This window comes from Acinonyx jubatus, chromosome D3, assembly GCF_027475565.1.
Source record: "Acinonyx jubatus isolate Ajub_Pintada_27869175 chromosome D3, VMU_Ajub_asm_v1.0, whole genome shotgun sequence".
NCBI classification, from domain to species: domain Eukaryota; kingdom Metazoa; phylum Chordata; class Mammalia; order Carnivora; family Felidae; genus Acinonyx; species Acinonyx jubatus.
The window spans coordinates 13,230,110-13,256,734 of record NC_069392.1 but is presented as its reverse complement, the minus strand read 5'-3'; the positions used below and the strand labels follow the sequence as shown (position 1 = coordinate 13,256,734).

The 26,625-nt window shown below is 47.4% G+C and overlaps 1 protein-coding gene across 2 annotated transcripts in view; it reads left to right on the top strand.

Annotated features, from left to right (window-relative positions):
* SPRING1 (SREBF pathway regulator in golgi 1) overlaps nucleotides 1-26,625 on the top strand; it is a 170,806-nt gene that overhangs the window by 120,058 nt on the left and 24,123 nt on the right. Inside the window, exon 5 of one of the 2 annotated variants that reach the window (XM_027043799.2) lies at nucleotides 967-999. The exons of the other annotated variant lie outside the window; for it this stretch is intronic. Within the exon in view, the coding sequence (XP_026899600.1) occupies nucleotides 967-978 (12 nt within the window). The 3' untranslated portion in view covers nucleotides 979-999. Of the gene's footprint in view, nucleotides 1-966; nucleotides 1,000-26,625 lie in introns of those variants that run through there. 2 annotated transcript variants of the gene reach the window in all.

The window sequence follows — 26,625 nt, the reverse complement described above, 5'->3', positions numbered from 1 at the left end:
GTGAGAGTGCCAGGCCACAGTTTAAATTTTCAAAAATACCAACAGTTGATTTTCCACGACGCTGTAATAATTTACCGCCTCTCCCCTGATGGTGTTTGAGAGAACTGGATTCCTTCCACCCTTGCCAGCTCTGGATGTTACACATATTTTCCATTTTTGCCAATCTGATGGGTAAAAAATAGTACCTCATTGTTCTCATTTGCATTTCCCTGACAAGTGAGCCTGAGAATCTTTTCATATGTTTATTGGCCATTTGCATTTCTGCCTCTGTGAATTCTGTAGCCTTGGCCCATGCTTCTACTGGGTTGTTGGTCTTTTTCTTATTAATGTGTAGGGTCATTTTATAAATTAAGAATATTAACTCTTTGTTAATTATATGGCCGCAAATATTTTCTTTGTTTATTGTATGTTTTTCCGTGGCTCTGCTTTTGATTAAAAAAAAAAATTAAATTTCTGTCCCCAGGTTCTTGCTCAGAGCACAACTAAAACGGTTTTGCTTTTTAATTCTTATCAGAATCTCAGCTGTGAGAATATATGTGGTGCTTTGTTTAAAGCGGTGGTTCTCAAACATTTTCTAATTTTAAGTAACAGACGCTCCCCATCCCCCAGCCCCTCAACTTCCCCCCCCCCCCCCCACCTCCCTGCCAAACACACGATTAGGTAGATAAGAGAGAAACTGCCATGGTTAACTAGGGTTTGCGGGCTCAGCGATCTGCGTGCCGAGGGTCTCTTCATTGCTCTCTTGCAGCCCCTGAGACACCGCGAGAACCACTAGTGCTCCACGGAACCTAGTTTGAGAATCATTGGCCAAAAGGCTCTGCAGCCCCTCCATCCGTTTAATCAGTTTTCTGCAGTGTGTTCCGTGGAATATTAAGTAGGATACTAACAAGAGCTTTGTGAGGAAAAGACTCTGGGATCGTGCTGTGGCCCTGCCAAAATGAGACATGCTTTCCCTTTTTGAACTAGATCACACTTTGATTCTTTTGAGATGGAAATGCTAGCGTACCAAGAGACAGGAACTGGACAGCGGGCGACACACACCCTTTCTCTGTCTTCACACGCAATGCCAAAACAAACAGTTGTTGCCCTTGCTGCTCCCGGCCATCTGCTGAAGGTGCACCTCGAGTTTTCCGAGTGAGCATTGCTCAGTTAGCAATCTGGCTTACGGAGAACCGAGGGGATCAGCAAGGGAGAGGTATGTACTGACCCCTTTGTATTTTCTCAGGGGCAGAAACGGTGGGCTTTTGGTGACATTCAGGCACCCCTGTCTTCTGCCTTAGTTGAAATTTGGGAGGACAAATTTCTCCCCAATCTTTTTTTTTTTGAGTCCTACCTATAACACAGAACACGTAAAAAGGACTTTAAACCAAGGTGCTTTAAGCAGAAGGTTTGCAGATACTACTTTCTTTCCTTCCTCAGTCCTTTCAAGAAAAGACAAAGGAAAGAGATTTCGGCATGACTTGTTTGAGAACAGCAATCTGGTAATACCTACGCTCTTATGAGAAAGAAAAAGCACATAGTAGGAGCAGTGAACCTAGGTGCCACTTGGACGCTGTGGCTAGGTTCTTGCACAAGAGTGGTCAAAGAAGCTTGGAAAATGCTGGGTTTCTTTACTGCAGGACTTCTCAGAGCCTTTATAAAGCCAGTGTTCATTGTGAAGTTCCCAGAAGAAGACACGGATGAGTTTTCCCAACTTTTCCTGACCACAGAATCCTTGTGGGCAGAACCTCTCCAGGAACGGTATTCCATTGTCTACCCTTTAGAAAAAGGCTGGACTAGATTGTCTTACATTTTTCCTTAGATAAAACCAGACTCTTAGAGAACGGCACCCTTTTCTTTGGCCACTTACGGATTTGCTTGTGTTGAACTTCCCTTAACCTGCAATGAGGGACATTGTGTGGAATTCATTGTATAAACTTGCTATGATTTTTACTGCAGAGAGGCTGTGATTTTAGATTACCTTTTTAACGTTTATTTATATTATTTATTTTTGAGAGAGAGAGAGTGCGCGCGAGCTAGAGCAGGGAGGGGCAGAGACAGAGGGAGACAGAGAATCCGAAGCAGGCTCCGCCCTGTCAGCACAGAGCCAGATGCAAGGCTCAAACCCCTGAACTGTGAGATCATGACCTGAGCCGAAGCCAGAAGTCGGATGCTTAACCAACTGAGCCACCCAGGCGTCCCAAGGAGGTTGTAATTTTATATAGCCTATCGCTAATAAAAGTTGTGCTTTCGTAAGCAGTCGTTTTGTTTATATAACACCACGAATTTGGTAACTGGTTTACAGTTGCCCCTTTGCCCTTATCACCAGGATGCTCAAGCAGATTTCTGGGCCACTAATAATGGTATGGAAATCCATGTTACATATTTTGGGTACTGATCTTGTCCTTTATTTCAACATGGCTTCCTACCTTTTTTCCCCCCACTTAGTCCTCATTTCCTTGTTTTAAAATTTTTATTTTGTTGTATTGATATATGTAAATAAGCTACTTTCTAAGCCTATTTTTGGAATGTAGTCGGATGTAATAGAATACAAGCACATGCCTACATGCATGTCTAACTAGCATATGTATGTGTCTGTGCATATATATAAGTTATATATAAATGAACATATATCTAAGTTTGTAAGTAATAAAACTTATGTAAGTTATGTAAGTTTTTATTTTATTTATTTATTTTAATGTTTATTTATTTTTGACAGAGACAGAGTGCAAGTAGGTCAGGGGCAGAGAGAGAGGGAGACACAGAATCCGAAGCAGGCTCCAGGCTCTGAGCTGTCAGCACAGAGCCCGACGCGGGGCTCGAACTCACGAGCTGTGAGATCATGACCTGAGCCGAAGTCGGACGCTCAACCGACTGAGCCACTCAGGTGCCCCTGTAAGTTTTTATTTTAATCACCCAGTGCTCATCACAACAAGTGCATTCCTAATCCCCATAACCTGTCTCCCCCATCCCCCGCCGACCTCCCCTCTGGTAACCGTCAGTTTGTTGTCTGCAGTTAAGAATCTGTTTCTTGGTTTGCCTCTCTCTCTTTTTTTCCCCCCTTTGCTCAGTTGTTTTGTTTCCTAAATTCCACATATGAGTGAAATCATACGGTATTTGTCTTTTTGTCTTTCTGTGACTGACTTATTTCGCTTCGCATTGTATTCTCCAGCTCCATCCATGTTGTTGCAAATACAAATGCAAATTATTTTTTATGGCTGAGTCATATTCCATTATATAGATACCACATCTTTTTTATCTATTCATCAGTTGATGGACACTTGGGCTGCTTCCATAATTTGTCTATTGTAAATAATGCTGCTATAAAAATAGCCGTGTGTGTATTCCTTTGAATTAGTTTTTCTGTATTCTTTGGGTAAATATTCAGTAGTGTGAATTACTTGATTGTAGGGTAGTTCTATTTTTAACTTTTTGAGGAACCTCCATACTGTCTTCCACAGTGACCGCACCAGTCTGCATTCCCACCAACGGTGCATGAACGTTCCTTTTTCTCCGCGTCCTCGCCAACCCCTGTTGTTTCTTGTGTTGTTGATTTTAGCCATTCTGACAGCTGTGAGGTGATATCTCTTTGTGGTTTTGATTTTCGTTTTCCTGAGGATGAGTGATGTTGAGCAGCTTTTCATGTGTCTATTGGCCATCTGGATGTCTTCTTCGGAGAAATTTCTATTCATGTCTTCTGCCCACTTTTTAATTGGATTAAATATTTTTTGAGTGTTGAGTTTTATTCTAATCTGCATATAGTAAAATGCCTGCTATGTGCAAGGCACCTGCTAGGTTCCGGGGAAATAGAAATAAATAAGCTGTGGTCCTTGTTCCCGAAGCAATTACGTGTGTTGCTGGTGAAACGGATCTAATTACCACCATCAATGGGCATGAATAACCACGGTAGTGTTGTGTTAAGTAACAATGAAGTATATTTAAAGTTACAATGAAGTATGTTTACAGTTCTCTGGATATGCCAGAGAGATTGAGTAGAGAGACCAATTGACATAGAGCTGCCCAAGGACCCCTAGCTTTGGGGGGTCAGCTCCCCAGCTGTTCGGGTCTTTCCAGTGTCAATCTCCAGCTGGCCAGGTGAGCGAGCAGTTCTTCAGATGATTGTGGCCCCAGCAGCACTGAGTGGAATGGAGAGGGCACCTCCAGCCCCTGCCCAAACGACAGATGTGTGCCCAAACTACCTGTAGTTCTGAACTAAAACACGAAAAATGCTGTGGGAACCCAGTGAAGGAGCAAATGACCTCGTGGGGACTATCCGGTGGCTGAAGCGGTGGACGAGGTCCTGGGCGTTTGCTTTCAACTTGAAAAGATGCGTAGGATTGTGTGGTGTATATGAGTCTGTGCCTTTTCTGAGAAGAGGGTCCATTGCTCTTGTCAGATTCTCAGAAGAGTTCACAGCCCACAAAAGGTTAAGATCCATTGCCTTAAAAGACAGTTGCCACGGGGCGCCTGGATGGCTTCATCGGTTAAGCATCTGACTTTGGCTCAGGTCGTGATCTCACGGTTCATGGGTTTGAGCCCAACGGTGGTCTCTTTGCTGACGGCTCGGAGCCCGGAGCCTGCTTCGGATTCTGTGTCTCCCTCTCTCTCGGCCCCTCCCCTCGCTCATGCTCTGTCTCTCTGTCTCTCAACGATAAATAAACATTAAAAAGAAGAAGAAGACGACGACGATGACGACAACAGTTGTCAGGACAGCAAAGGGTGGAAAAATGCTCAAAGGTATGGAAGTGTTGAAGTCTATAGGGTAGAAGCGACTGGGGATTCACAGGCACTCACTTAAACATTCTTTCCTTCAACAAATAACTTATTGAACCACTACTATGGATCAGGCATTGTGAATAAGATTGTTTGTCCCTTTACAGACCTCACCCGCTCTAGACACTTCCCCAGAAGGTGGTCCTAATCTCCAGATCTCTCCCACTGTCCTGGAGGAGGAGCTCCAAAGTCTACCCTTCTTCCTCTAAGCGTTTTGAGTTTACCTTCTCTCCCTGCGGCCCTTACAAAGAGAGCAGTCAGACGGGACACAAGTCCCTAAAACCCCTCCAGGAAGTAATTGTATAACCTTGTCAGGCCCTTTCTCCATCTGCATGAAAGTACCGAGAGTACCGTGATCTCTTTCTTGAAAGAAAAAGCCCCCCAAGGAATGAAGAAACTTCTTTCTAAGTTGAACCAGAGGAAAAAAAAAAAAAGCTAAAATACAAAGCTGGAGAAAGAACTTAGCCATGTGATGTGAGGTGCTTGTGATGTGAAGTGAGGTGACTGATTTCAGTTTAAATCTCGACTGTGTGCAAGTGGCACCTCTCAGCACCTAAGTCTCTCCCAAACCTGGGCGTCTTTGAAGACTTGTTTTCCTTTTTTTCTTTCTCCCCTCTCTCACTCTGTTCCCTCCCTCCCTCTCTCTTGTTTTCACATCATCCTCAAGGCCCATCGGGAGAGGTTCACCCTGTAGTCACGAACGTATTTCTTGGTTTTACGGCTGACTCACAGTTCCACGTACTATACCTCAGGTTTTCCATCTCTGAAATGGGTATGATTATACAGGAAAGTAATGTCTGTGGAAACTTTAGGGACCTCAGGTGGTGAGTTTTGTAGACATTACACACACACACACACACACACACGCGCGCGCGCGCGCACGCACGCACATACACACACGGTATCTGATTAGCCTCCAGGCAGAGTGGGGGTAGCAGGATTTCCTCAGAACAATCTAAGCAGAGAACATCTGGTTCCCTTACCTGTTGGTGCCTTTGCCTATACGTTTGGTTGAACTAAGCTGCTTGATAAACTAGCCTGCAGCCACCGCATACTCACTCTTGAAACACAGAACATTCTCTTTCAGGCAAGGAGCTGCCAACTCTGGTGGTTCTAAGTACAGGAAGGGGAATGGACGTGTTTCATTTCTTGCTCTGCTCCCAGGACACAGGTCCATGCTTGCCTTTCACCCCCGAGTGAGTTTTATTTGCTGGAAGCCTTCCTCGAACACTGGCAGGCGCAGAGAATCTCTTCCCAGTGATCCCTAAGCCGTGCTTCTGGCCTGATGCAAAGTGCGTATTGCCTATATGGAATCGTCATGGGGAAAGTCGTTCTGTGTCACAGGGGAAGGCAGGGATGCCAGGGGAAAGAAGACAGCTCTGCCGTTCGGTGGTTAAATATCAAAAAGAAACCACAAGGCTCTGACTGTAAAAGCCAATCCTACTTAAAAGATTTTCTTCTTTGCTAAATGTTGTGTAATGGACCTGTTGTTTTTGCCTGCCTCGTGGCCATTCTCCTTACTTCTGTCAGGAGCAGCCCAGTTTTGCTTTGGTGATCTGTCATCCCTCATTGGATATCATCTTGGTAGTATCATTAATCAGAGCATCTTGCCCTCCTCTGGCCAAGAGGTAAGCCCGTGATTGCAGCTATGCCGGACATATTCTCCTGGAAATTTGAGAATTTCTTAAAGCTCTCCACAGGGTTGGAGCTCATTCATCCAGGAGTCTATGCCCTAAAGAGACTATCTCTTAGTTTCCCTGGGTCTCCAGAACTTCTCTGGTCTCTGTCCCTTCTGAGAACTATTCTTTGGCTATTACTTCTATTCTGTGTCGCCCCCAAGCCCTTTCAGTACATTTTCTTTCTTTCTTTCCCTCTCTCCCTCCTCTCTCTCTCTCTCTCCTCCACCCCTTCCTTCCTTCCTTTTTTTTTTTTTTTTTGCTTAAGTTAGAGTCAACTTCTGCCTCTGGCCATAATGAAATAACTAGTACCAGACTTGTTTTCCATCTGTACACAACTAGAAAGCTGAAAAAAATATATGAAACAACAGTTTTCAGACGTTGAGCAACAGGCAATGCATAGCTGTGAGCCCTCAAAAAAGTGAGGCAAATGAAGTGAGCCCTATGAGCACCTTGGCTTTCTGCCTAGAAGTACTTTTTAGATTGCAGCAAAGGGAGGGGAATCCCAAGCAGGGGAATCTTGGAAGTTTCCCTAAGTTGAGGACATATAGATTATCATATGTGGAGGTTAAAGAGGCTGGAATTTGTGAGCCAAAGTTCTAGAGAAGAAGGTGCTATGTGGATAAACAGTGCCAGAAATCTGTATAGGGAACCCCTTGAGTGATTGGTTGAATATGAAATTGCCCAAGCATTGAGTGGAATGCTATAAGGATGGCAAAGAACAACCACTGGGGAGGAATAACTTGAATAATTCCCAGAGCTCTCACAGGACTGGGGGACATTCAAGTTTTAGCAAACCAGAAGGGGAATAACTTGTTGAACATCCAAGGAATTCATTAGAGACCCACAGTGAGGCCAGACTTTAGTAGTAGGGCTAAACTGGCCTTAGAAGAAAGGCTCCACTAGGCTCACTCAGCAAAGCTTTTTTAAGAAGCTTGAAAAAATCAAACTGACCAGGAAGTAACTTAACTGCCTGTCAAATGAATTCCAAAGGAAAATGACAAATATCTAGACATTCAATGGCATAATGCTAACAATGTCTAGCATCCAACATAAAATTACTAGACACCCAAAAAAGCAAGACAATGCGACCCATTACCAGGAGAACTCCCAATCAGTATAAACTGATCCCAGATGACAAAGATGATGTAATTAACAGACAAGGACTTTAAAAAAGCTATTACAAATATGTTCAGAGATTTAAAGGAAAGCATGAACATAGTAAAAAGTGGAAGTTTTTAAAAAATGTTTATTTATTTTGACACAGAGAGAGAGGAAGCATGAGTAGGGGAGGGGCAGAGAGAGGGAGGAAGAGAATCCTGAGCAGGCTCTATCCTCAGTGTGGAGCCCTACATGGGGCTTGATCCCACAACCCTGAAATCATGACCTGAGCTGAAATCAACAGTCAGACACTCAACTGAATGAGCCACCCAGGTGCCCCAAGTGGAAGGTTTTTTTTTTTTTAAAGAACTAAATGAAACTTCTAGAGAGGAAAAATATAATATCTAAAATGAAAACTTCACTGGATAGGTTTAACAGCATATTAGAGATTGCAGAAGAAAAAAATAGTGCACATGATGACATAATAATACAAGTTGATGCAGCACAAGGAGAAAAAAGACTAGGGAAAAAAGGAGCTCAACATCAGGGACCTCTGCAACACTATCAGATGGTCAATCCTACATGTAATTGGAGCCCCAGTAGGAAGAGAGGGCAGAACAAAATCCTTGAAATGAAAATGGCTGAAGATGTTCCAAAAACTGATAAAAACTATAAAGCTACAGACCCAAGAAACCCAACAAATTGCCGCCAGGATAACCACAAAGAAAACAACATCACAGCAATCGTAATCAAATTACTTAGAACTAGCAACAAAAAGAAAATCTTGAAAACAATCAAGATAAAAAGAAACATTACGTTCAATGAACAAAGATAAGAAATATCACTGCTTTCCCCCTTAAAAACAAGGCAGGCCGTAAGACAATGGAGTGACATCCTTAATACGTTGAATTAAAAAATGAAAAAACAAAACAAACAAGAAAAACCTGCCAACGAAGAGTCTATATTTCAGTGAAAATTATCCTTAGAAAATGACAGTGAAATAAAAATGTTTTTCAGACAAACAAAAGGTGGTAGAACTTGTCACCAGCAGACTTGCACTCTACGAAATATTACAAGCTCTTTTTTAGGCTGAAGAAAAATGGTACCAGGTGGAAATGCAGATCTACACAAGGAATGGAGAATAACAGAGATTTAAAATATGTGAGTAAATATAAGAGAATTTTTATTTTTGTTTTTCTATTTCAAGTTGTTCGGCATCAGACTGACTTTCAGAATCCAGAATCAAGATGCAAAGAATTGTGTGGGACTTTCAGAAATTGTCTGGCCTCTGAAGCAACTATGACAAAATGCTAACATCTGTTAGCCATGGATGGAAAATAGAAGGTTGATTGTCATAGTAATCTTTATGTATATAAATATATATTTAATATTTATGTTTATTTTCATATATTTAATATTTATATATTTATTTTAATATATGCATATTTAAAAGATTAAAAATATACCAACTCTTATGTTATAGATGAGCCACACAAGGCCTTGAGGTTTTTGTGACTTTCTCAAGGCATGACACAAAAGCCTAGGTGCACTAACCATATCTGAACTTCCTAGGGCTGAGGGGATCACATCACAGCCCTGGGCTCAAGTCACAGCCCTGCCACTTACTAGCAATGTGATTTGAGCAAGTGATGAAATGTCTCCGAGCCTCAATTTCCTCTCGTCAGATGGACATCATAAGATGCCTACCTCCTTGAGTTGCTGAGATTATCACATAAGATAATGTGGGAGTCAGGATGCTTTTGTTCGTAAGAGGCCAACTCAAATTATCTTAAGCATGAAGAATACGTATTGTCTCATGGAACTGGAAGTTTGGAGGTACGGATGGTTTCAGGCACTGCTGGATCCAGGGACTCGATATCATCAGGAATCTCTGTCTCTCATCTCAGGTCTTTTTGGTTCTGGCATCGTCCTCAGGTAGGTTCTCCCAAGGTAGTGGCAGAGATAACCTCCAGCAGGTCCGGGTTTATACCCCACTTACATAGCAGAGCCAAGGGAGAGCAAAGTTTTCTTTCCCGGTAGTTTTTAGCAACTCTTCACTCCCATGCCCACCTGCGAACTAATCCCTGACTCTGGCTGGTTGGTTCTGGGTTGTATATCCTCTGGAACGAGGCCGTAGAATAGGGGCGGTTTCCTGAAGGTAAAGTGGGATGCTGTCGTCAAAAGATGGTGTCGCAGGTGCTGAACTACTGAAACCAGCAGCCGTTTGTGACAGTTCTGTAGAGCACTGGATGATAAGGGCTATGGAGTACTGCCTTACACGTGCTAACTCAGTCCTTACAGCCAGATTGAGGAGGAAGCTCCTGGAAGCCCCAACCTCATGGAAGATGATGGTGTTCCAGCTCCAGCTTCTAGCCTTGTGCAACCCGGGTGGTGTCTCCCGTCCCCAGGCTCCGACTGGAGATTGGCTGGTTACTGCACCTTCAACTCTGGACTTTCCTTCCTTCTTTGTTTTTGGCCTCTGGCAATTGCCCCAACTTCCTTAGAATCTCTGGCATGCGTTAACAGTGGTCATTCTTGACAACATCTCTGTTTCTTAGCAGGGTGGCTTTCAGGTCATCTTCCTGTTGTCCGGATGAGAAAACTGAGGCCTAGAGAGGCTAACGGCCTCACCCCAGACCACCCAGCCAGGAAGTGGCAGCACAGGTGTTCAAACCCAGAGCCTGTTTTCTAACACACAGTGCCCAGCGACCTGTGAGTGCTGGCTGGGTGACGAGGGCACACACCTGGCCTGCAGCAGAGTCTCATCCAAACCTGGGGATCCCAAATCCCACCTAGTCCCTGGAGTCCTCAAGTCCTTCCTGATAATCATGAAGCCTGGAGGAAAGGGAAGCTCAGTGTCCATGTAAGACAGCTCGCAAGCAAGATGCCGTGAATGCTTTCAGTCTGGACCTGGACAAGGGGAAAGGGGTGGCTGGGGACAGGACCCAGCAAATGGTAGCTGTGGCTGTCCTATAATTTCCTGTGGCTGCCATAACAGACCCTTGGTGTCCCTCGGCCTGTAGGTGCATATCACACCACCTCTGCCCCCGTCTTCACCTGGCCTTCCCCTCCCTACGTCTCCGTGTGTTCTCGGTGCGTCGAATGTTCTGCCTCCCTCTTACAAGGACACCTGTCATTGGATTTAGGGCCCACCCAGGTAATCCAGAATGATCTCCTCTTGAGATCCTTAAGTCAGTTACATCCACAAAGGCCCTTGCTCCGGGCACATCACATTCACAGCTCCCAGGGGTTAGGACACGCTCACATCTCTCTCTTTTGGGACGGGGCACTGTTCAACCCACTGAAATGGAAAAGCAGCCAGGCTTTGCTCCGTCTCTGAGCTGCGGGCTTGGGTGAGGGGGCGAGCTGCCGTGGGCTTCCGACGGTGCCTCTTTTATTGTTCTGTATTTTTCTCTTTTGTTTTGAGGTTTTTCTGCCCTGTTTTCTGGAAGGTGCACGATGCTCGGCTCTGTGGTTATTTTCGCCTAACAGCTGTGTTTCCGGTGAGCAGCTGGGGGATGCTTCTGACTCAGCAAAAACTGTAGCAGTAACCGTCAAGAAGCCGTTCAAGCAAGGCTAGAAATAAAGAAGCAGTTTCTTCCCCGTCCCTGCTCCTTTCACTTCCTCACCCGTGGGTGCCTTCTGAAAGTCTCACAAAGCACTGGCTTAAAAAAAAAAAACAGAAACCGCCTTGAGCAGCAGGCGGGAGGCCCCACTGAAGGTGAGCCTCAACTTGGCACATCCCAGAAAGGACTCTGCCCAACCAGCCCGGCTTTGTGTTTGGAAGGCCCGTCCCAGAGGCCCTCCCCCCTTCTCCCCACCGGGCCCAGTCTTACAAGTTTCCCACAGGTCTGAGCAGTGAAAGCAGAGGTGGTTGGGACCTCAGTGGTTTTCCAGGGCGTGGCTGCAAGTTGCCTTGGCCGGGCCAGGGTCCCTGCGTCCTGCAGCTTGTCCGTTTTTAAAAGGTGATCATCTCACCCCGGCTCTAGGAGACAGTGCCAGACTTCTGCCCACTGGCACAGGATTCTAGCCCCAAACTACAGAGAGGCCCTGGAAGTCCCGCCCGCAGCGGGCAGGGAACAGACCGGAAAGGGATCCACGTCCCCGAGAGCCAACCTCTGTGCATGCTGGTGCCTGCAAAAGGCTCACGGGAGCGCGAGGCAGCTGCACTCCCAGCCTCATTGCCGCTGTTCCGAGAAAGAAAGGAACAAATAAATTTAGCTCCGTCCTACGCATCCTTCACAGCTGCTCATTGACCAAACAGAAAGAGGCCTCTATTTCAACCCTGGTTTCTCAGGTCGTGGGGGTTTTTTTGTTTTGTTTTGTTTTGTTTTGTTTTTTGTTGGTTTTTTTTGGCCTGGTGAGGTCTGCCACCGGCCTGTACAGGGGACTTTTCTAGGAGGTGCTGGACCTGCCACCTTTAGCTCCCGGGGAGACGTTCTACAAGGAGCTCAAGTGCAAGGCGTGTGCTGCTTTTTTTGGCATCTTGAACCAAAACGGCGCACAGAGACGTTTCCACAGGGGCCTGGGCTCCTGGAACTTCTGATGTGTCTGTTCGGAAGCCACAACACGCAGAAGGCCTGCGGGACGTGTGGCTGCTCCGAGGCCAGCCTAGACTTCCCAGAGCCGTTAGCTTAATAGCACCGTGTGTGGAAATAAAGAACTCGCTGACGGGGTTTGCGAGTTAAGAGACTGGAACAAAGCGCTGAGGAGGCTTCCCGCAGCTCAGGGGTCTCTGAGGGGGAAGGGCGGGCGAGCTGGGGACTTCGGGTCACACAGGTCCGAGCGTTAAGTTCCAGCTCCACCTCCTAAGGACAGGGTGCCCCTGGGCACGCCCGGCTGTCTCTGTACCTGGAAGTGAGCGCTGGCCGTGACGCGGAGCCTCTCCGAGCGTCAGCAATAATGATGCAGGTTGTCATGAGGATTAAAGGACATCGTGTACCGAACACGCTGTACGAGCTGCGCTCAGTTCTTGGTGTGCCATGAGGGTGCAGAGCGACTCTGTTTCACCTGGCAGGCCTGTTCCCATCTCTCTGTCTCTCTCTCTCTCTCTCTCTCTCTCTCTCGCCTAATCTTCTCCGTAAGATTCGGCGATCACCTTGCCCTCAAACTCTTCAGATGCACAGGTAGCTCAGGCCATCCTGGAGACTTCCACCTGTCACGGGCCATAGTGATTAGATCCTGGATGTGCAAGGGACCCAACCAAGCTAGGACTGTCAGAGCCAAGTTCAGGACTGTTGATGGAACTATTGGAATGGAGAACATTTTTCTGCTGGGTTTCTAAGGGGTCAGGTTTTAGGTATGGTGTTGCCGGCAGCTCTCTTTCTATAAAGGAGGGAAATCTGCCTGACAATGAAGCCAACAAAGAGGAAAACAAATATTGAGCGATTGTCCTGACCCTTTGGGCCCCTTGATCCAACCATGCCTGAAGTTTTCACTCCTTGAACTTGCCAGTTAGAGGAGCCAATACATTCATTCCCTTTTTGCTTTAAGCTTGTGTTAGGTTTCTGTCTCTTGCCATCAGAGAAGTCCTCAGTAATACACAGGCCCATAAATATCTTTTTGAATCTGAATTTACCTCTAGCCTCATCCAGAACCAAGAGGCCGGCAGATGACTGCACAGTGTCACAGAGTCTGTGAAGGGTCTATTTTCTGGCACACTGATTTCCTTCAACCCCCTTTTGCAGATAGGAACGCAAAATGGTGAGATGAAAAAAAAAAAAAGGAAGGGGTTTTTAAAGTAAAACAGATTGGATTCAAATCTCTATCACTTGCTAGCTCTGAGACCTTGAGCAAGTAACGGACTCCCTGTGATCCTCGGTTTCCTCACCTGTGCACTGGGGTAATGATACCACCTTGGAGTGCCAGCACATAAGGGTACTCAATTCTAAAGTCCAGGCAAGCTACGCAGGAAAATCCCTTGTACTTCCTTCCCCTGAAGGAATGGCGTTGCCACGAGCCTCCGAAAGTTGTCACGGCACAGACACTTCCTCCCCACGTTGCACTGATCACTGCTCCCGCGGTTGAACACCAGGCGAGGCAGGGCTCTTGGGCCTTGGAAATCTATTACATAAAACATACGCGCATTAATAAACTCCAGAGCAGTGGTTCTCAACCAGGGTGATTTTGCCCCTAGGGCACATTTGGCAATGCTTGGAGATGCATTTGGTTCTCACACCTGGGAGGGGCACTGGTGACACGTAGCATGTAGAAGATGCTGCTAACCTTCCCCCAAGTGCCTCCAACATCCTTCGCTGCACAGGGCACCCCCCACCCCCACCCCATGATGGGTGATGACCCAGCAGACCCAGAACGTCAACAGTGCCGAGGCTGAGAAACCCCTACGGTCACGCTTGGTGCAGAGAGCTCCCTATTCTAGGAGAGGCTCTCAGGATCGGAGATGGCCAGAACACGGATCCCTGTATCCCATTTCTGGGTCTTCCAGGTGGCAAGTCACATAGGGCTGTGACAGGTGGCACTGTCCATTTCAGCGAGCACTTCTTCCTTTTCGTTTTGGCCAGCTGCATGTGGTTGAATTGGTGTCAGTTAACGGCACGCAGGGTATACTAGCTCCGCTTCTGCCTCATGGAGTTACTGTCAGCACCCAGAGTACGCTTTGCATAGAGCCCTTTGCTCTTACTGTCTTTATTATTTTCACACGTAGCACAAGCCTCGTGGATAGTAAGTGCCCCATGTGGCTTTGCTGAATTGTCTTAAATCCACAGCGACTTCTCTGGGCCCCGTGAGGGAGGAGGTGACAGTTCTGAAGAAATCTTCATGCACAGTTCGTGTCTGACCTTCTGGCTCAGACAAGACCTCCTACCACCACCTGCTTCATAGCTGTCACCCTCCTTTGCTTTGCACAGCCCTTGGCCCCAACCGCAGGGAGCATGGGATCATTTCCTGCTAGGAAAATAGGGATCCTGACCCACACCTCTGCGTGAGATTGTCCATGGGGGCTCGTGCTAACCACAAGCCTCGCAGCAGGCCCCCCAGGCCTCAGAGTCAGCCTACAGGCTTGTGTCATTTGGCCCACTCTTTCTTTTTTTCTTGAATTTTTGCGTTAATTTTCCCAGTTTTTTGAGTTAATTTTCCCAGTTTTATTTTTTTTAACCGAAGCGCAACTCACATGATATAAACTTAACCATGTTAAAATGAACCATTCAGTGGCTTGTAGCACATTCACAATCTTGTGCAACCGCCGTGCCTAGTTCCGGAACATTCTCATCACCCCAAAAGGAAGCCCCCGTACCCGTTAGTCATTCATCCCCGTTCCCTTCCCTCCTCGGCCCCTGGTTCCTGATCTGCTTTCTGCGTCTGTGGATTTGCTCAGCTCTTTGGGGCATGTACCTAGGGGTGGGATTGCTGGGTCACGTGGTGTTTCCATGTTTACCCTTTCGAGAATCCTTCTGGCTTTTCCAACAGTGGCTGAGCCATTTTATGTTCCCACCAGCAGCGCACAGTGTTTCCTGTTCCCCACAGCCTCGCCAGCACTGGTTACTTTCTGTTTTGCGCATTTTATCATAGCGCTCCTCGTGGGTGTGATGTGCTCCCTGCTTCTAGTTAAATCAGATTATAACGGGTAAGATGAAAAGATTTCAGAGTAATGGCTTCTCTTGAGAGACGAAAGATCTGTCAACACTGGGACCGCAGCCGGGCAGAGGCAGGCGTTGTCTCAGGCTAAGTGGCCTGCCCGTGTGGCCGGGCCACCCCTTCCGGGTCCTCCGCACACCCCATCCCTCCCTATTGTTTCCCCAGCTTGGAGTCAGCTGCCACTTCTCATTGGCTCCACCGATGTTTTTGTTCAGGAAGAAACCATGCCGTGTCTCCAACAAAAGTGAGGAAAAGAGGGGTGCCTGGGTGGCTCATTTGGTTAAGCTTCCAAGTTTGGCTCAGGTCATGATCTCACTGTTTGTGAGTTCGAGCCCCGCATCGGGCTTGCTGATGTCAGCTCAGAGCCTGCTTTGGATCCTCTGACCCCCTCTCTCTACCCCTCCCCCACTTGTGTGCGCGCGCACGCGCTCTCTCTCTCTCTCTCTCTCTCTCTCTCTCTCTCAAAAATAAATAAACATTTTATTAAAAAAAAAAAGCGATGGGCACCTGGGTGGCTCAATCGGTTAAACGTCCAACTTTGGTTCAGGTCATGATGCACGCATGGGGCTCTGTGCTGACGGCTCAGAGCCTGGATCCTGCTTCGGATTCTGTGTCTCCCTCTCTCTGTGCCCCTCCCCCGCTCACACTCTGTCTCTCTCTCCTTCAAAAATAAATAAACATTAGAAGAAAATTAATAAATAAGTTTTTTTTAAGTGAGGAAAAGAGAGACTTGTGAAGTCCTGTGTTTTTGAAATCTAGGAAGATCCACAAGGCTTCGTGGAAGTATTTCTCATTTGCTAATTTGGGCCATTTGCTAATTTGCTAATTTCTGCCACCGGGTCCCAATGGGTGTCTGAGTGGCGATACACACACACACGGCCAGCACTGTCTTCTGTCCTTTTTAGGGGTCACAGGGAGTGACGGCACGGGGACTGCTGGGGCTCCAGGCTGGTGCATCCAGGCCGGCTGGGCTCTCCTTGGGACTTGTCCATGCACAGTCCCTCCTTCTGGAACTTCCTGTCCTTCTCTTCCCCGGCACATCTCCGGTCCCTCTCCAGTGGAAGCGCCGTTTCCTCCACAAAGTCTTTGCTGATGTTCCAGAGCAGATTGAGTGTCCCTGCCGTGCATGCTGGCAGGACCCCAGACCCCTTGAGCCCTTGGCACAACTGTCACTAATGAATCCCTTCCTTGTAAAGTTTGGACCCGAAGCACACATTCCCAGAATCGCTCTGCCAGTTCATGCCACCATTGCAGCATCTGTCTGTTCAAGGCCCCCTTGTGCTTTCCGTATTATTTTTTGCCTTCGTCTACTGTTACCACTTCTCACTACCTCCCACAGGCAGCAACTCCAGTGTATTCAAAATAAATCCTTCCAACCCACTTTGCAATGCTTATGAAACACACATAATGTTGTTCTTTGGGTAAATATTTCAGATTTATGTCAATGGTATTGTGTCATAAATCTCAGTCTAGTTTCTGCTTTTTTTCATTTCACACCATGTTTTTGAGATCTAACCATGGCAATATATGCAAATCCAGCCTCTGACTTCTGCCTGCTGTGGATTTGTCCATCATCTGCATGTGTCACATTTGGTTTATCCATTTCCCTGGTCATGGACAGGCAGGTCACCTCTGGCTTCTTGCTGTAACAAACCTCATGGCCACCAACATCCTCACGCACATCTTCTTATCATCCTAAACAGGAGCATCTCTAGGATACACATCTGGGTGAGGCGTTGCCGTGTAACGGATTGTTATGGGTCGAGATGAATCCTCCAGAAAGATATGTCCCAACCCACAGTACTTCAGAATGTGACCTTGTTTAGAAACAAGATTGTTGCAGGTGTAAGTGGGTAAGATGGGGTCTTAATCCAATACAGCTAGTGTTCTTATAACAAGCTAGTGCTGTGGTCCACTATAACAAGGGGGAAAGTGATGTGAAGACAGAGTCACACAGGGAGAACACCATGAGGCAACGGAGGTGGGGATTGGAGTGATGTGGCTGTGAGCTGAGGAAGCCAAGGGTTGGTGGCTACCATTGGAAGCTAAGATGAGGCAAAGAAGGTTCTACCCAGTGTCTCAGAGAGAGATGGCCCTGTGTTGACATGTATGCCAGGTCTGCATCGTTTAAGTTCTCTGAACATTTGGAACTGAGAACTTTCTTTCCATGATGAATACTGGTAATTTGGATCACTCTCCTATACACACATGCTACACCCATCCATTCATTATCTGTCCATTCAGTGATCACTCATCCTTCTGTCTATCCAACTATCCATCATCCATCCATCCATTTATCCATCCATCCATCCATCCATCCATTATCTATCCATTCAGCTATCATTCATCCTTCTGTCTATCCAACTATCCATCATCCATCCATCTATCCATCCATTTATTCATCCATCCATTGTCTGTGCAACCACACACCATACCTCCATTTACCCATCTACCCTCCATCCATCCACCTATCTGTCCATTCATCTATCGTTATCCACTGTCCATCCATCCACTCATTTTACAGATTTTTACTGAGTGCCTTCTTGGTGCTGGGGTCACAGTAATGAACGAGATAAACAAGTCTTTGTCCTCAAGGAACTCGTCATTAGTGAGGAAGGCAGATACCAAGTTATATGTGTGATAAGCCCTATAAAGGAAAAACACGCTGCCTATGAGAGCATAGAGTGAGGTACTTGACAAAGCGTGGGGGCCACGGAAGACTTCACTGCCAAGGTGACATTGCAGCTGAGGCCTGAGGGATGGGTAGGGATTGGCCAGAGGAAACATGTGCAGGAAGAGCCTCCCACACAGGAGAGAACAGGTGTGCATAGTTTGAGGTTGGAAAGCACTTGGTGCTTGTAAAGATGTAAAAGAAAGTCAGCATAGCTGGCGTGGAAGGAAGGTGGGAGAACACAGAGATGTGGCTTAATAATTGTGTCAGGGCCAGTATCTCCTGAGTGTCCCCAGGGGACCTATGCATTGGCAGTAAAACACCACACTAGATTAGGAGTAGGAATTAGTTCCAGCCCATCAGTGTGGCTCACTTCAAGCCTTTGCTCAGTTTGCTGACTAAGAAATGGGCACACTCCCTAAAAGAAGTGAGCAATAACACAATACCCCTAAAATGCCTCAAGGCTCCTCAGGGTAGAAACAACAACAACGGTATAAATCAGTCCTTTTGGCCATTATTTAAAAAATGAGTTAGTAACCCATGCAGTAAAAACAAAGGAAAAGGCTATCCTTTGCAATTACCTGGCTCTGGTCTTTCTGGGGGACGAAAAGATGTAGAGCCATGTCTCATTTACCCTGCAGCAGAACTATGAAGTAATAAAAGGTGGGTCAGTATCGAGGAGGCAGGACAGAAGATGAGAGGCCAAGTCACCTCCCAAGGTCATGCCACGAGGCTGGGGGAGAAGACAGGCTTCTTGCCTCTTGGTCCAGTGCCAGACACATTGCGGCCAGATCCGGGCTTTTCTCCATAATTGGGAATACCACTGAGAGCTAATTTCTCCCCACTAGATCCACAGAGTGGAGAAGAGCACTTGACCTAGAGTCTTGTTTGGGGAGCAGTCTGTCATGCAGACTGTGAAAACAATCAGCTGGCCATTCCGTCTCCATTTCTCTCAGGCTGCTCCTGTCCACGGAGGAAGAGAGGGAGCCCCAATCAGGACTAGGAGAGCTGGTCTGCAACACATCCACTCAGGGCTGTCAATAATCAGGTTTTACGGATGCCCAGATTCAGAGGCGAGAGCTTAGTGCCTCTCCATCGATTTAACTATCATTTCGGCTCCATAGCTCACAGCTAGAAACCAGCCTACATAAAACCTCACATTATGATGCTTCTCTTCTTTAGGACACTGCATTCCATTAGGAAAACCAGACTATTAGAGGAGGGTTTGATGGATGAGCCTGGCACTATCATCTCGCTGAACAATTACAGGGCTGTCCTGTTAGAGGGGGATACCCCGGTACACGTGTAGGATTTGGTAGATGAGATGTCCAGAACATGGGGAGGGGCTGGGAAGACAGAGGGTAGACCAGGAAGCCCAGGCCTCCAGCCCTTGAGTGGGCATCCAGCTTTACCCTCAGCAGCCCGTAGGGAATTGCACTTCAGAGAGACCTTTCTTCTGACCTAATTTCAGAGTCCAAACAATGAATGTTCATTACTGAACAAGTGTTTTTTTTTTTTCAGTGCCTCCTCCGTCTAAATTCTGGGTTCGTTAGTGGGAAAATATAGAGGCTTTAAGCTGGTGCTGTGGTCTGAACGTGTCCCCCAGAATTCATATGTTGAAATCCTGATGCTCAAGGTGATGATATTAGGAGCCAGGGCCTTCGAGAGGTGATTAGGTCACTACGGTGGAGCTCCTATAAATGGGATTAGTACTCTTATAAAAGAGGTCCCTTGTCCCTTCCGCCACATAAGGACACAGCAAGAAGGTGCCATGTGTGAGCCAGGAGAGGGTCCTCACGCAACCATGCTGCTGACACCTTGATCTTGGGCTTTTTTCCTCTAGCACTGTGAGAAACAAATTGCTGTTATTTATAAGCTACCCAGTCTGTGATGTTTTGTTTATAACATTCCTGAATGGTCTAAGACAGCTATAATCTGTGCTCTTAGGGAAATTTTGATCTACTTAAGAAGGCAAATAGGTAATGTAGATGATAGATCATAGAAAAATGGTTGATAACAGACAAGAAAGTAGAAAGATTAGATAGATAGACAGGCAGGGAATGGATGAGTAGATAGGTGATGAGTTGGATGGATGGATGGATGGATGGATGGATAGATAGACAGATAGATGACAGAGGTCATAGCAGCCTGTGCTTATTTCCGACTAAATGATACCAAAAGTAAGTGCTCTAGGGCACATTTGGTAAATCGGTGGCCCTTTTCCTTCCCTCATTCATGAAAAACATTCCTAATTGCTAATAGTGTCTATTATGAATTGGATTGTATCCCCCCAAAAGATACGTTGAAGTCCTAACCCGGGCACCACGAGTGGGGTCTTTGTGGATGTAATCAGGTTAAGGTGAGGTCGTTAGCGTGGGCCCCAATCCCATGACTGGTGCTCTTATAAGCAGAGGGAGACATACCACACACATCCACACAGAGGGGAATGCTATGCAGAGACACAGACACAGAGGGAAGACAGCCAACTGGGGACGGAGGCAGAGACTGGAGTGAGCAGCCACAAGCCAGGGGCTGCTCGGGGCCACCAGAAGCCAGAAGAGGCAAGGGAGTATCCTCTCCTAGAGGCTTTGGAGGGAGCATGGTCCTGCCCCCAGCTTAATTTCAGGTGTTTAATGTCGAGACTGTAAGAAGATAAATTTCCATTGTTTCAAGCCACTCAGATGCTGGTACTTTGCTACAGCAGGCCCCAGGGAACTAACATAGCATCATTTATCCCAACTCAGATGAGTTCTCAGTATCCTCCTCAACATGGTGCTTCAGGTAATCCTTTACAATTTGATTTCAGTCAGTACTAGCGACGAAGCCTACTGGCTGTCTCTGCTTTAGGAGTTCAGAGGATATTTAAGAGAGGCTCCTTGATAAGGTGGGGAGGGCTAGGCTTTGAATGACAGGTAGAATGTGGATAGGGGAGTTGGGATGTTTGGTCAGGCAGTATTTTGAGACAGGCCAGTTTCCATTTTCATCCATAGACATCTTAGCTGATCCAGGACATTGGCAAGGTCAAGTGAGGGCAGATTTATAGACATCTGCTTTGCAGACACTCAACAGAGCACACACACACGGAACGCGCACACACACACACACGCACACACACACACACACACACAAAATATATCTATTCTAGGCATGCTCATTAGCAGCTAACTTTAATCATCCTTCACGCTTGCATCTCAAATACCAAATACTTTGGTGTGTGCTGTCTATGAACACACACCAAAAATAGTTCTGGGTAGATAAACACATGAGCCAAGAGGCTGGCTGATTGCAATTTGAGTTGAGTGAAGTTACTGCCTCCCAGATCCCTTCAGCGCAGCCAAAGCTGGGATCTTAACACAGGGTATCAGTAAATAACTAACCTGAACCACCCCCAGCCAGGAACGCACGCAGCTGACCACCCTCTATGGGAAAGCCAAGATGCTCTGTCCCAAGATGTGTCTGCCTGAGGGTCACAAGCTGTAGCTGAAACCCACTGCTATGCGCAGCCCATCCTCCCACCCCCAGGATGCTGTAGCCCTTGCAGTTAGGTATTCTGTGGCTGCAAACCCGCATCATTGAAAGAGTTGATGAGCATCAGTGAAAAGGAGAGGTCGACAGTGACTTTCTGCCACCTGCTTCTCTTTCCTTCTGGGCTCCCAAGTACTTGATGCTGGCTGCTGCGCTGATGTGTTCATCATGACAAGGATAAAAGGAAAAAATTAAATTACAGGATTATCCAGCCTTCTCCTCGCCCCCCACCCACACGAGGAAGGACCTAGTATCATTTTGTAGCGGGTTGAGTGGTAGCTCCCCGAAAAAGATGCGTTCACATCCCGACCCCCTGGGACCTATGAATATGACGCTATTTAGAAAAAGTGTCTTGGGGTGCCTGGGTGGGTCAATAGGTTAAGCGTCCAACCCTGTGATCTCAGCTCAGGTCTTGATCTCAGGGTTGTGAGTTCAAGCCCCATATTGGGCTCTGAGCTGGGATTGAAGCCTACTTAAGAAAAGAAAAGAAAAGAAAAAGTGTCTTTGCAGATGTAATTAAGTTCAGGATCTTGAAATGAAATCATCTTGGATTATCTGGGTGGGCTCTAAATCCAATGACAAAACCTCCCAGGAGACACACAGGGAGATACACTCGGGGAGATATACATGGGGAGATGCACACACGGGGAGGTACACTCGGGGAAAGGCCATGTGGAGACAGATGGTGGTTGGAGTGCTGTGGCCACAACCCCAGGGATGCTGACAGCCACCAGGAACTAGACGAGGCAAAGAACAAAGTCTTCCCCAGAGCTTTGGAGGGAGCATGGCCCTATCAACACCTTGGCTTTGGACTTCTGGCCTCCAGAGATGCGAGAGAATGAAGCCCTGTTGTCTTAAGCCACCAAGTTTGTGGCAGTGTGTTTTGGCAGCCCCAGGAAACTAATAGACGTTTCTTTTTTGCATTAGTGGTCAAGTGGTCAAATGGGGCCAAGTTAAAAAAGAAAACAATATTGGAGAAGGCAATAGGATTTAAATAACAAATTTCATTTATTGAGTACTTACCACATGCCAGGTACCTTCTCCAGTTAGAATTTTTTTGTTTTGTTTTGTTTTTTGGTTGTGTGTGTGTGTGTGTGTGTGTGTGTGTGTGTGTGCGTGCACGCATTGGTGTTCCTTTAGGAATTTGGCAAAAATTTAAATTGCTCTCCAGCCAAAGTATAAGAGACTCTTAAAAACTGAGAACAAACCGAGGGCTGATGGGGGGTGGGAGGGAGGGGAGGGTGGGTGATGGGTATTGAGGGCACCTGTTGGGATGAGCACTGGGTGTTGTATGGAAACCAGTTTGACAATAAATTTCATATATTTAAGTAAATAAATAAATAAATTGCTCTCCAGTTAAAAAAAATTTTTTTTTTAAACTTTGACATGAGACTGTGCTGAGACTGGAACATCTGGTACCTGTGCGTTATACGGGTTACATTTTCACTCAGTTGCCCTTCATTCATTGAGCTCCATTTGGCTTGTGTGCCACCTCCTGTGTTCAGTGCTGGGCAGGCCTGCAGATGTGTGAGAACCAGGTCCTACCTTGGAGGGTTCAGCTTGTCCTTGTGCAGCACACAAAGATCCTTGAGTTTGGACACCCTTCTGGGGGCAGGGGGAGTTTGTACGCAGGGGAGACGAAGCTGAGAGAGAGAGAGCAAGAACTGGTTCTCTGTTCCCCAGGCTGCTGAGCCTTCTGGATCTCCAAGCCCCCCAACCCCAGCCTTTAGCGCTCTATTGGCTGAGGGGATAAACTGATCCTTACTAGCCTCCTGAGGATTAAAGGGCTATTTCATTCAGGGAGCACAATCAGATTTAAAAAATGTTTTCTCTAGTTTGTGTGTGTGGGGGGGGGAGGGGTGTCAAAGGAATGGGAAGTGGGGGGTGTACCGTGGTCGATTGACTTTCCTTTAATCTTATCTCCTTGGCGGCCCCTACAGAAGCCAGTTGTAGGGGTAGTCCTGGCGTTGAGAAAATATTTGCCTTGACGGTCCGGACAAAACCAGATTCTGTTCAGCTTGGAGACTCCGGGGGAGTCCCATCTGATGTGCTAGAGAAGCTCTACAGTTTATGGAACTCCTGGGAGGAACACACATTCCCATGGTCAGAGATGACCCGCGAAACCCCTCAGAGAGACGTTAAATGGGAGCCTACGGCTTTTTCTCCATCAGTCCAAGGTTACCAGGTTGTCTGTGGTGCTGGGGAAGGTTGTCGACCGGCAGTTGAACACCAGATGAAGAAGTTGGCCAGCGTTTAGAGGCCACACTATGTGAAAACAGTAGACAGTGAAACACTAGACTCATGCTGAGAGCCGAGAGGCAGGCAGCAGTGGAGGCTGAATGGACCCCCGTTCTACTCAGGAGAAGGATGGCAGGCAGAAGGCTGCCTGGTGCTTACGTTCATTTATCCTGTCTTTTCTCTCGTTATTATGTTATTGTTGTTATTTTTACTATTCTGCTGAGTGCTTATAGTTGAATTTGCAGAACATAATTGCACACATTATAGGACTACGCGATAATGGAAATTTTTCTTGAAACGACCCGCTTTTCAATATGAGAGTTACACCCTCCTGGCTGCTGAAACAGGGCTTTAGGGAAATCAGAGCATTTTCTTCTCTGATCCTTTCTGAGAGTAAAATTTGGCCAGCTGAGCTGTCCATGCGGCTCTGCCGAGGGATCACATCTTCCGGCCAAGTTGGGTCTTATCCACAGTGGTCCGGAAGCCAGTTTTCTGAATAAATCACAAAATTCGTTCCTGAGCTGGCGTTATTTACTCAAAACTCATCTTCTATTGCTATGCATGCATAACAGTTGTGGATAGATTTTGTATTTTACAATACTTTATATAGTCTAATATTTCCCCGAGTGTGCTCTGGGGAATACCAGAGCAGAAGAAGGCTCTGTGGAAAAATAGTTTCCTGGCCTGTACAAGTTTGGAGACCCCCGGCTCTTGGATGTGCTTCCACACATCCACTGAGTCTAAAGTAAACACAATCTGGGCAAGTTGTTTGAATGTGCATTGGCCAAATTTGGTTGTCCGTGGCATCATCCTCTTTGGTGCACTTTGGGAACCAGACGCGTAAGGAAGCCTCAGGAAGGAGCCGGGGCGAGGCGTGGCCATGTGCTTGCCAGGCTTCCCAGGCCCTAGGGCAAAGCTGAGTTGGAGGGTGGTGGGGAAAAGCGAATGTTTTAAACTGGTCTGACCTGGACTGGCCTGATTATTACTGGAGACTTGCCAGAAAGCTGTAACATCTGCCCAGGGTGCCACTAAGGGCCGGGGAAGGAAGATTTGTAAGAAGATGGCCGGTGATGGTCTTTGGAGGAAGATTAAACCCCTTCGCGTCTGTACCCACTGGGCTCAGTAAACCTGCCACAGAGACTATCAGGCTCATCTTCTATTTGAAGGTGTCTGTAGAGGGTTGAGCAGCTTGCCCCAATTCTGTGTCTACTTGGAGTCTTGGAATGTGACTTTATTAGCAAACAGGATCTTTGCAGGGGTAGTTAAGGTAAGGATGGAGGTGATCATGCTGAATTAGGGAGGGCCCTGGATCCCATGACAAGGTGTTCTTAGACGGAAAAGGACACACACAGACACACAGGGAGAGGCCATGTGAACACAGGCAGAGATGGGAGTGCAGTGGCCACAAGCCATGAAATACCTGGTGCCACCAGAGCGGGAAGAGCCAAGGAAGGATCCTCTCCCGGAGGGAGGGGGGATGGCCCTGCTGACAGCTTCATTTCAGGCTGCTGGGCTCCAGATCTTGGGAGGATACATTTGTTCAGCCACCGGCCTGGAACCCTATGTCATGGCAGCCCCAGGAAACGGACGCGACCCCGATGCTAAGTGCCACCCTCGCACGAGACCAGATTCCCCACGCGGACCGAAACGGTCGGTCATGCCCAGCCCGGTCGGCGAAGGTGTACGGGGTGGGTGTGAACTTGAGAGGCGCTCATTTTTGCACAAGCGGTGGATAATTAGTGGGAGGCTGCGTGCCAGTTTCGGGGGCTCAGACACAGCGTGGAAGGGGAGAGATTGCAGAGCAAAGGGGCGGCTTTGGGGACACTGGGAGATGACGGGGTATGGGGAGGGCAGGAAAGGCCATTAACCGGGAGAGGCGAGTCCCCTTGAAAAGACGTGAAGTCCTAGACCCGGTGCTGGGGGAGCCCTGTCTTGGCAGACCTGACAAGGAGCAGCTCAGGACAGAGACGCAGCCAGGAGGACTCCAGCGGGGCGGAACCCGCAGGCCAGGTTTGCTGTGACTTGCCAGGTCGGCAATCTCGAGGGCCCAGGCACTGGTTTTACAGTTAATCACCTCTGCCCGGGAACAGCCCTGACATTCCAGCGGGCTCTTGGTCGCTTCTCATGTCGCCCTTAAACTTTCCCGAGAGCTCAAGTCTTTAGCCGTGCGACCTTCCACTCCCAGCACCACCTCTCTCTGCCTATTTTCTGACCTGCAAAACGGGGGTAACAACATCGGCCTCGTAGGACGTTGTGGGTGCACGTGAAATAACGCAGGCCAGGCACTTCGCCCGGCTCCTAGCACGCAGCAGGACGCTTGCTTTGTTAGCTCCCAGGACTGTTACCGTCGCTGGGTACAGGACGGGGTGCCCGGCTGCCAGCTTTCACATATTGAGTGCTGACTGTGTGTCCGACGGTGCTGAGCATTGTGTCCGTGATTTTAATTCTCACAGCTGCGGGAGGAAGTGCTCACAAGTATTATCATTTTACAGAGGAGGGGACTGAGGCAGGGGGAGGACAGGAACATTTGCCCAGAGTCAAACAGATGGCAAAGCCAGGTTGCAGACTCAAGGCCAGCCACATCCAGTACCCGCTCGGAATGTTTATAGCTGTATCTGGGGGAGCCTGGGGTGGTTTTATGTGCTCTGCAGGTGAACTTTTTACTCCTCATACTTATGTATCTATTTGACTGCCAGTTCAAAAATAGAAGTTCCTATTGACAGTAGCATCCTTTTATTTATTTTTTTAAGTTTATTTATTTTGAGAGAGACAGAGCATAGCAGGGGAGGAGCAGAGAGAGAGAGGGAGAGAGAGAGAGAATCCCTAGCAAGCCCCATGCTGTCGGCACAGAGCCCGATGCAGGGCTCGAGCTCACGAAACCGTGAGATCATGACCTGAGCCGAAACCAAGAGTCAGACGCTTAACCGACTGAGCCATCCAGGTGGCCCTACAGTAATTTCCTTTTAAAATAAACTCCCTGAGGGGCGCCTGGGTGGCTTGGTCGGTTAAGTGTCCGACTTCAGCTCAGGTCATGATCTCACGGTCGGTGAGTTCGAGCCCCGCATCGGG